General features: G+C 38.8%; 1 protein-coding gene across 4 annotated transcripts in view; it reads left to right on the forward strand.

Moving 5' to 3' along the window:
• Positions 1 to 10,238, forward strand: part of LOC121507528 (granule associated Rac and RHOG effector protein 1-like) — a 56,567-nt gene extending 46,329 nt beyond the window's left edge. For all 4 annotated transcript variants that reach the window (XM_041783952.1, XM_041783968.1, XM_041783945.1 and 1 more), the window contains exons 11-14: positions 1,319 to 1,484; positions 4,966 to 5,103; positions 5,347 to 5,422; positions 8,195 to 10,238. In XM_041783952.1, the coding sequence (XP_041639886.1) occupies positions 1,319 to 1,484; positions 4,966 to 5,103; positions 5,347 to 5,422; positions 8,195 to 8,536 (722 nt within the window). In that variant the 3' untranslated portion in view covers positions 8,537 to 10,238. The remainder of the gene's footprint in view (positions 1 to 1,318; positions 1,485 to 4,965; positions 5,104 to 5,346; positions 5,423 to 8,194) is intronic.
• Positions 10,239 to 10,819: the final 581 nt, after the last annotated feature.

The raw sequence follows: 10,819 nt of genomic DNA on the forward strand, positions 1-10,819 counted from the left end.
CTTGTCATCCTTTTTAGTCATGAAGAAACGTCCAAACAGAAGTGTTGCTCACATCTCTAATGCTCCTCAAACTGTTTTGTCAGCTTTGTGTGTGTGTTTGGAGGGGGCAGGCCTGAAGCTTTGCTGACACTATCATTTCATTATTATAAAAGACCTCAGAGAAGCAGATTCACAGTGTTTTTTTTGACTAACGCTGCAGTTATTAGTAAGTTATTCATCGTACCTGGAGACCAATGTGCAGAGCAGGGTATTGGGGCTTTGAGTCAGTGTAATCCAGTTGAAACCATTATGCTGCTTGAAATGGTTTCCAGCTGACGTATAAAAAGTTACTCATCTAGACTCAAATCTTTAATGTCTCATAAAAGAAAATTAATTTTCACAGAGTTGATAAAGGCATGAAGATGCTACAAGACAGAGGTTATTAGATTATTATCATAGACCGGATAAAACATCATTGTAATGGCAGTGTGGATCAATGACATCCCTGCTGTGTTTACATTCAAGTCCTCTGATGATTTCAGAGAATTAATCAGTTTGCATCAGACTACATCAAAAAACATTTCCCCCTCTTTAGTGCCTGTTAGGATTGTTATCTTTTCTCTATAGGATGGGTCTTAAAACAGTGTGAGCTCTGTTATTCTACTGCTCAGTAACACTAAAAAGCATCAACGCTTTATAAAAACTTCACACACTTAAGTCTTATTTTTCACTGAAAGCTGCCTCTAACATTTTCTGTACATGTATTTATTAAATTTCAAGATTGTGCAAGAGTTGTTTTCTTTTTTTTCTTTTTTTTTCTCATTAAAACAAAAAATTGGCTTAGAATGGGTGCCTAGGACTTCTATTTTTGTTTGCATGCTTTCAAGACCGGAATCTATAATGTTTGATTTTCTGATATCGTGTTGAAGTTAAAATTCAGGTGTGGAGATATCCTGATGACTTATCTGACACAAAATCTGTTTTTAGGAAACCATCTTGTGACCATTTTAGCAGTTTCCAGAAAACTTTTTACTTTAATCTAAGTGAAATAACGAATGTAGGTCAGACAGTATGTATAGCTTTTCCTGTCTGCATGCTGATTGACACTGACAAATTATGGTGAATTTAGCCTGTGTCAGTTGCTATTTTTACAGTGCAGCAGGCTCTTTTGATTGCAGCTGAGGTCTATTGTGCTGAGCTGACTTGCGGCCATTGTGATTTTCTGCTATGGTCAACAGTCTGGCTAAACGGATTGAGCTCCAGGGAGCGAAAGAGAAAAGCTGAGGGTGTCAGAAACTCATAGTTGTGTTTATCCTCCCTTTTTTCCCCCCATGCGCAGTTGGCTCTGACCCGGAGTTTGCACGTTATGTTGCCGGCGTCAGTCAGGCCATGCAGCAGAAACGGCAGGTGCAGCACATCCGTCGCCCTAGCAACCCACGCAGCAACTGGCCAATGCCTGATGAGCAGCACAGGACCTGGCCCCACCCAGAGTACTACAGCGAGGGGTACGTATCTGTACATGACATTTACAAGAGATTTTTCTTTAACTAATCATTCAAAATGTGTTTCTCTTGTCTGCTTTACTGATTACTGATGCACTATACGAACAAAAGTATTTGGCCAACTGACTCCAAATGGAGTCTGCATGGTTAGGTGCTTGATTTTATACAGCTGTGGCAACAGGTCTGATTAAAAAGCCTGAATTCTAAATTAACATGTGCAGCCAAATACTTTTGTCCATACAGTGTATAAATTAACCTTGCAAAGCAGATGGATACACCCTTTTCCTTGTTTTTCACTGGCAAATCCATCTTGCAAAGTTCTCGTCTGTACCGTATGGGCCTGGTTAGAAAGTGACAGGACCAATCAACAAAGAGGGGCAGTACTTTCAGGTGCAGCAGAGTTGTGACGTAAACAAGCAGCAGCAAGAGCTGGTGCAGTTATGGAGGAAGAGATTAGCATGGATGCTGCTAAAGCGCCAGTTTTATCAGAACTTGACAACATTTCTCTGTTAAAAGAAGAACAAAGAACAGCACTGAGTTGTTTTCTTTTCAAAAACAACAAAAGTGGAGTACTTACATGTCTATAGTCGCCATGTTTCACGTTATTCAGTAGCTGACAGACAGAACATTCATTGCTGATATCACAAAATCTGACTGGGTACCATTCAAATCAAGCTTGGAGCCCCTGATCAGTTAAAGTATTACTATAGGCCCCTTTTATACAAGTAGTTACAAAATCATTTGAACTACTATTTTCCTTATGTTTGATGACTATACAAAAACAATTTTTGTGTATTTATTAGGAGTGGTCCCAGATAGTCTAATAATCAATTATATGTTCTTAAGAGCCTCATTCCACTACCAGTCAAACATCTGCTTATGAAACTATGATCAACCCATTATTGCTTTATAGGGGTTTGAATTTAAATGTTTGTTTTTATTATGATTCGCCTTCTTTTTTCCAAATAAATCATGGCTCATTGCTTATCTGAGTATTAAGATCAACTTATTAACACTTTAAATACAGTTCTGAAAATGACTCATGCATTAAATCAATGTCCTTATTGTTTGCATGAAAAACTTTAAGGTAGACTGTCCCATTCTATATGGCCATTAGAGCAGAAGCATCTCGACAGGCCTTTAAATTGTTTTATTTTTACCAGTTGCTTTTACTGTAGGGAAAAACAAACTTCAAAAGCATGGAGGTAATTGGAACCAGGAGTCAAATACCGTTAGTGATTAGTAGTAGTTATTAAGACCAAGAATTGACATTACTACAAACTAAAGATGAATATGACTTAGTCATATCAGAACTAGCCAATCAGATGTTTTAGGCTGGACATTAGGGAGACCTGGTGAGTGAAGCTAGAGCCAGAGGGGACAACACAACCTGTAGTGAAGCCAGAGTAGTACACTTTCTTACTGTTTGAGTTTGTTGGTGATTTGTAGAATAAAATACTGATACAGCTAATCAGCCAAGTGCTGAATATCGACCACAATAATCAGCCTGGCGGGAGCGCAGCTGGTCGAGTGGTTTGGCTACCCATGTACGCAGGCGGCCCGGGTTCGAATCCGGCCTGTGGCCCTTTACCGCATGTCTCTCCCCACTCTCTTCCCTGTTTCCGAATCTATCCACTGTCCTTCCTCTATCAAATAAAGGCATGAAAAGGCCCAAAAATAAATCTAAAAAAAAAAAAAAAAAAAAAAACAAATCGGCCTGGCCAATAGTCAGCCGACCTTTATTTTGAACAAGTTAAAGATGATCCCCAGAAAGTAAAAGTGCAAGTTATGTCAGCAGCTTTTGTCCACCCCGCCTAGGTAACAGGACCTACCACTTAAAACCAGCAAGTAGCCTATGGGCTTATGAAGACGAGCATTAAGCTATGAGCATTATGATTTGTAAATGAGCACATGTAATATTATTATAGGGCCATTGTAATGCGGACTTAATGACTGAGAAAAAGGAAGGCCCCAGTGCTTTCAATGAATTAGGTTTAATTCCAGATCTATAAGACAAATCGTTAAATGATGTTAATCTCTTCTGTTGCAGTTGAGAAGATCAGTGAAGAAAAATAAAGTTTGTGCATCTGAGAGCATCACAAGATTCAAAGGGGGCACTCTCTCAGGCTTTTCTAACAAAAATAAGTGCCCCCTGGCCGGTCCACAATCCCCTCAAGTACCAGAAAAATCCATCCCCCCTCTTTCTCCACCTTTCAGAAAATGTGTGCTAAAGCAAGCCATTCTCAGAATTTCCCCTCATGACTCATGTGGGGAGTAAGCACTGCCCCCAGGTTTGGTTGGCCCTCCCCGCTCGGAAGATAGCTCCACCCTCCTCTCCTGATCTTCCTCTCAGCTGCCAGCTGAGATGCTGGATAGCTGAGTGGGTTACCCTGCTGACTTTAGGAGATTGATGGCTCAAATCCCAGTCAGGTCCTTAACTTTGGATAAAAGGGTAATACTGTATCATCAGGAGTGCCATATCCATTTCCTGAGAGGGGCGGAGTCAGACAGCTCATCAACATTTAAAGCCACAGACACAGAAACAGCTCGTTCTGAGCAGGGCTGAAACAGATGGCTCTTTAGACATGCAAAAATCCAATACTGGAGTGTTTTTTTCAGCAACAAACTTCCCAGCTTTTGGGGACCTCTGAAACCAATATAAACTTGTCTTAAAAGGGTAAAATATGTCCCCTTTAATGCTTTTGCCAAAGCTTTGATACTGGATTTTAACCGTTGAATTGAATGAATATCAGTTAATTTAATGTTTCCATGGGGAAGCATTAGAAGCCACCTGCAGTGTGATCTAGTTTGCTTTGGTTTGATCTGTTTTAAGGCTTTTACTTTGTGCCACATTTTAAATGCTGATTGAACTACTCAGTACAAATAGTTTTTCCAAGCAGTTTCTGTCAGTCTCCTAAGCTCTCCCTCCTTTTGATGTTTCCAGCTCAGTATGTTTGTGATATTCTTACCTCACAAATCAGACAGATGTTTTTAAATTTAAAAAATATGATACACATGTATGAAATCCCTGCTGCAAAGTTTTATAGAAAGTTTTGAACAGCAGTGAAGTGCTAAACTGCTAGAGGGATATTTTACAGCTTAGTTTCACTGTGCACTTATCAGTGAGCAACGTTTGATTAAATTACTTATGCAGCAGATATCATCGATATGGGAGGCATTCACCACGTTCTTAGTGAGTGTAGTCATCAAATTCAGCCCACAAGTGTGAGACAGCACCATCCTCCTGAGACTAATCAGAGAGAGTAGGCAGGCTGAAACTTTTTACTGCTGTGGTAGAAACCCTGGGCAGTAATTTAGTCACCAGCACTCAGAGATGACAGGCCAGGTTTTACTTTATCATATGAACAGATTTTTATTAAAGTGTGTCATAGAGGTCTGTCGTGTCAAACCTGTGATACCTTTAAATCCCACCTCACTGAAAGTGTCACTCAGACAGCGCTCACTCCTCTGGTTGTGTCCGCAGGGATGCTGTTAACAGCAGCTGGTCAGCCAATCAGGGGGACTCAGCCAGCTCCAGTGACGAGACGTCTTCTGCCAATGGTGACAGCCTGTTCTCCATGTTTTCTGGGCCTGACCTTGTAGCGGCAGTTAAGCAAAGGAGGTGAGTCCCAGACTCCCAAACTAACCAGGATTTGTCTCTGTCAGCCATCTTCATTGAATTATAAAAAAATGGACCATACTGTGTGATTGAATACATTTGAATAAATTACTGATGTTCTTGTTAGTTTCCTACAAAACTTATGGTCTTTTTCCTCACACCTTCTCACCACGTAATGATTATTGTTGCATAAAGAGAATGTTAAAGCTCCGCTGTGACAAAAACTTCTTCTCTCTCTGCCCTCAGAAAACACAGCTGTGGTGAGCCAGAGGTGTGCACTCTGCCTTCACCTCCCCTTCATCACATCGGTGATGATAACCAGGTACATTTTCTTTATATAACGTGTGCATTGAGCCTTCTTGTGCACACTTCAACTTTTTTGTAAGCAAAGAATATTTAAATTTTTATTTAAGTTTTTCCTTTTTAGAGACATTTTTGAGATATTTTTAGAGATGTTACAAAAAAGATCCCATATTTTCAAGGTCACACAACTATTCCCATCAAGGGCAATTTGTTTTGCAGTCAGCAGTCCAACATACACCCAGATCAATCATAAATACAGCATAAAAAACATAATAAATAGAAGCTCAAGACACAATGTGCAATACAACAATAAGTATACATAGTAAGAAATAACAGTCTTACAACCAATCATTTAATAAGCCAATGACAGCAGGACCAGATTAGTTTTTTAGCCTTTTTGTCCTGCATGCTGGCAGGCTGATTTTGCGACTGAACGGTAACAGTTTAAACTCCTAAAATAAAGGATGGCTGTGATCAGCCATGGCTGACTGGGCCTTTTTGCAGGTCCTATCATGGTACAACTGAGTCATGTCATTAAGGGTCCAACCTGAAATTTTGCCACAGATTTTTTTAAAAAGCCCTGCAATCTGTAGTGATTTTGATACTGAGGGACCTGTACCAAGTGATAAAAGAAAAGGTTAAAAGAGATTAAATAAGACAAAGAGTAAGACATCTTCATAAAAGTATCAACATTAAAATCCCTCCGCTTCTTAAAAGTGCAAACATTGATGTGCTTTTTTACAGGCAGTATCCACTCGGGACGTTTCTCTAAAAATGTCTCAACTGATGAACAGTCATAACCCTGTGGAGGAGAACTTGCTATATGAGTCACTGGTGTGTTAAAACTGTGCTTCCTGATGCTACAAAGTGAAACCATTTTCATTTGGGCATGGACGTTTGGATTTAATTTCTTGTCTGGTAGTAATTGATCAGATATATGCAGCTTTATTTTCTTATTTTTCATTAAATACTGTCCACATAAGGGCATTAGACTGCAGAGCCACTGGCAGTCGCAGAAGTCACACAGACTTGAAACAGAAATAGAGACGTGTAGAAGGAGCAAATTTACATATAAGAAGATGCACTCTAATTCCAAATGTAAGAAAAACTTCAGTAGACAGTCTAGACCTGCCTTCTTTGTCAGGAGTCTTTAGATAACTTTGGTAATGAATTGGTGCTTTACAAATAAAGATCCACTGATCGTTCTGTAGTGAAGGTGGAACTGCAGGAAGTGAAACTCCAACATGCTAATCACTTTTATTGTATAAAGCATCAGTACTCATAATAATTCTAAACTACAAACCTGCGCTGGGTGATGTCTCTCATTTGTTATTATGTGATCAGGAAGAACACAAAGGATGAAATTAAATAAATAAATAGTTGTATCTAAAACGGCGGAAAAATATCCAAACAACAGAAGGGAGACACTGATCCTGTCACATATTTATTCAGAATTTATATGATTTGATGGTACATTTGATCTAAAAATATGTTGACACACAGCGCATACTGATGGACATGCCACTTTATTTTCACAAGCTAGTGTTTTACAGTTTTAAGATTTGAGAGTTAAAAGATTGCATAACAAAATGAAAGGGCAATACATAAATGATTTTAACAGAATGCAAGTTAAAAAGTAAAATACCACAGTGAGTTTTGACCAATTTAGACCTAAGGTCACTATAAAAAACACTATCCAAAACCCAAGTATTGTTGAAAAACAACCTTCCAAAATCAGAGGGTTTTCTGGAAAACTGCACCAAATTCTAACGTTTCTAAAATCTTCATTCCTCAGCCTTCTTAGTGGATAGAGACATGGATATAATAAAATCTGAAAGCTTTAATCCTGTACTTTAAAACTGTATATAATTGTTATTCTCATCGTCTAAGATACCACTATAGTCACCTCTATGTTGTTCCCCTCACTCAGGTTGTCAGTCATCGTCTGTGCCACTAACTGCTCAACTGTAAACTTTTTCATCCGTCACCTCAAGAGTAGAATCCCAAGAGGCTAAATTTCATTAAGGGAGGTTAAATCCTGCAATTTAGCCAGATATATTGCAGTGTGACAGCCATGTTTCTTAAAAAGAGTAAGATAACCCAAATAATTTCAGGTCTTGGGAAGCACCCACTCTTAAGGAAACATTGCATCAGGTCTAAATGGGCTAAACATCAAATCTCTTGCAGAAAAATCTGGTAATTAAGGCTGAAGCACAAGAGTTTTGGAAAATTTTTAGAACATGGTAACAAGGGCTATCAGCATGAATGTCTCTTTTCATTTAAAAAAAAAAATAACAAAAACAAAACAAAAAAAAAAACCTCAGACGGATCAGTGGACAAGTCAAAAGTCATCTGCACCTTTTTTTTTTTTTTTTTTTAATAAACATCTACCTTGTTCCGTTCCCTTATTTCCATTTTTCAGTCCATAACAACAGATTTTTTTCCATGGATAAGTTCATGTCATGATCCTCAATTTACCCAGGTTCCTTGTTTTCCTTCAAAATAAAAGCAGGTCTGTATCCAAAAAGGTCAGAAGTCAGTTACCCTTACTCTAAGACGGTACAAAAATCCAAAATCAAACAACAGTCTTAATGCAAAAAGTGCATTGATTGCAATTAAAATTTTAGGATTTTGAACACCTCAAATTAATATCAAATGGGACGTTAAAGTTTGGCTTTAAGATCTTTTTTTTTTTTTTTTTTTTTTAATCACTGGTTGGAGCTGGTTGTATGTCATTTCTTGGTTGTTGATGTTTGTGACTTCACTGATTAATGTCCCTTGTTCTCCACAGGAGAGCAAAACTAAAACCTGGCCCCCGAAAGCGCCATGGCAGCACTCCACCCACACCAACACAATGCCCAATCCCAGCTCTTCCTTATACCAGATGAACATCCCTCCATCCTCCCAGTGGAGCGACTCCATGCAGATGCTGCAGTCTCCCGTTTGGTCTACTGCCAGCGACTGCTCCCCCTCCACCGGCATCTCCTCTGGATTTCCCTCCTTCACCCAGCAGCCGCAGCAGCAGCAGCAGCAACAACAACAACAGCAGCAGCAACACAAACCCATGACCAAGGGCTTTAAATCCTTCCCGCTCAAACACGAGCATAGGCCCTCCTTCCTTCACCAGTACTGATTGCGGTCTAATGTCTAACAAGTGCTCGGTGAAGGGCCACCGAGGGTCTGCGGCTCTGTTAGACGAGTGGGCAGAGCTGCACCTGTCACAGCCCACACCCACTCAATTGGAAGATTTCAAAGCTGAATATAGAGGCTAAATCTAAGTAAACACACTGGCTCAACATTTTTGTAACTATATTTTTCCATGTCAGACATCCCACATTTGAAAAAGAGACGTATTTTGAAATTTTTTGAACTGCCATGTTTTAACTACGAGAGGTGCATGCATCATGCTAGCAGCAGTCAGTCTAGTGGTTGTTTCTCTGTCTGTTGAGCTGATGTCTCCTCAGACAAGAGCTGGAGACGTGCACGGCCGTCACCCACTTGCTTCTGCAGCTGAACATGTGTTTGTGTGTGCGTGTGTGTGCGTGTATGTGAAGAGGAGCGGATTACAAGGGGGCAGGGGCTTCTAATGCTCTCATTTTGCCCATATTAAATATACTGTGTCTACATAGCTGTAACTGCCAAATCTCACGCAAGATGACTCAGAGTACAGCTAGCATCTACTGTTTCATAGCTTGTAAAATACTGAAGTTGAAATATAAATATTTAGTTCTTTTTATTAAGAGGCTTTGAGCAGGCTCAGCATAAATATAGTAAGTCACTGCAGAGGTGTCATTTGAGAGAAATACACTACTTTTTCAACAACTGACCAGAGTTTAGAGTTATAGCAGTAACAATGTGCCATGTTGGTATTGATAGCACTTGCAGAATATTATTTCCAACCAAAGCGTTGTTCAGAAGATGAATGGTGCTGAAGAGACGAGGCGGTCTGAGATTATAGAGCAATGGTGAAGTTACACACCCTATTGGATGAGAGCATTAGGGAACATCTTCACATCCATTCATTTCCTCTTCCTCTCTAATTGGCGGTTGTTTGACACTAACCCCTATAACCCTAACCTTTTTTTTGTTTAATAATACAATATTTTCTTGTACAATTCATTGACAGTATTAATCTTATTTTTGTATTTTCTTACATGTTATACCATTACTGTATGTTAGTATTCTTGTAGGCATATTACATAAATCATTATTTTCCACCTCCCAATATGTGAAAAAGCACATTTTTTTCCTACAGAGTTGAACTACACCATCTATCTATAAAGGTTACCAAATATGCCATGCTAAACACTAAAACATTGTGTGATGAGGGTGTTTTTTGAGCCCTTGTTTCTTTGGTTTTTATGGCAATGGGCTGTATTTAAAAGCCCAGAATGTTATCTTTTTGTGATGTTTGCGGATGCCAATGTTGCCTGTATTTATGAAATGACACCATGTTTTCAGAAAACTAACATACTTAACATGTTTACAGAGAATTGTTTGCTGTATATACATATAAATATATATCTTTTTATAGTTAATGTGCTTTGCACAATCAAGATATAGGGTTTGTTGCTTTTTGTCTGTGTTCTCTCCCTAACTGTTGCAGCCTTTTTTAAAGACATCATTACAGACCTTGGACTGTAACTGTTAGCTTCTCAGCTGTGTCAAATGGTTTACTAGTGGCTTCTACAAAAGAAAAAATAATATTAAAAACATGTTGCCCTGATAGAAGATATGAAGGGGGACTGCTTGGCTTATGTTGCTTATTGTTCTCTTGAGCTGGCAACTGAATCTTTCCAAGTGTACCAGCAATGCAAAAAATGAATAAAAATGACTAGCAATTCAAAAAGCTGTCTTTGTAGTTTTTTGTGTTTACTTTACCACTCTGAGGAAGAATGTTTCAGCTATCCTCAGCTTTTGGTCTGGATCAAAACAGATGCATTGATGCCTGTCAGTCAAATTTTCCTCAAGCAAATTATGGGCCTCTATCCTCAAAGATAAATACTGATATACATGTCTCCTTCCTTGAGCATTCAAGGATTAGTGCCATCAAAAGTAATATACTTACTCGCCTATTATACATCTTTTGCACTTTACCAATAGAGGTAAATGATGATCAGTTAAGGGAATGAGATAAATGGATTTCTCTGTTTATCTGGCAAGGAAGGAAACCACAAATTCAATATATGATACTTCACAGTTTAGGGGAAAAAGGAGGAGTATCACTTAGTAGTAATCCCCTCTTCTTTACCAGTGCAATAAGGAAAACAAGGCCAAAGGAAATGAACTACTGTAGAATTTGGATTGGTTGCAATCAGTGATAGAGGACTTGAAAACAAGAAAAAGGAAATTTAAAGAAAAACCCTAGGATAAATCTTACACTTGAAATATGACAGATGATGGTAAATTCATGTGA

The sequence above is a fragment of the Cheilinus undulatus genome, linkage group 1 (genome assembly GCF_018320785.1).
Source record: "Cheilinus undulatus linkage group 1, ASM1832078v1, whole genome shotgun sequence".
NCBI lineage: Eukaryota > Metazoa > Chordata > Actinopteri > Labriformes > Labridae > Cheilinus > Cheilinus undulatus.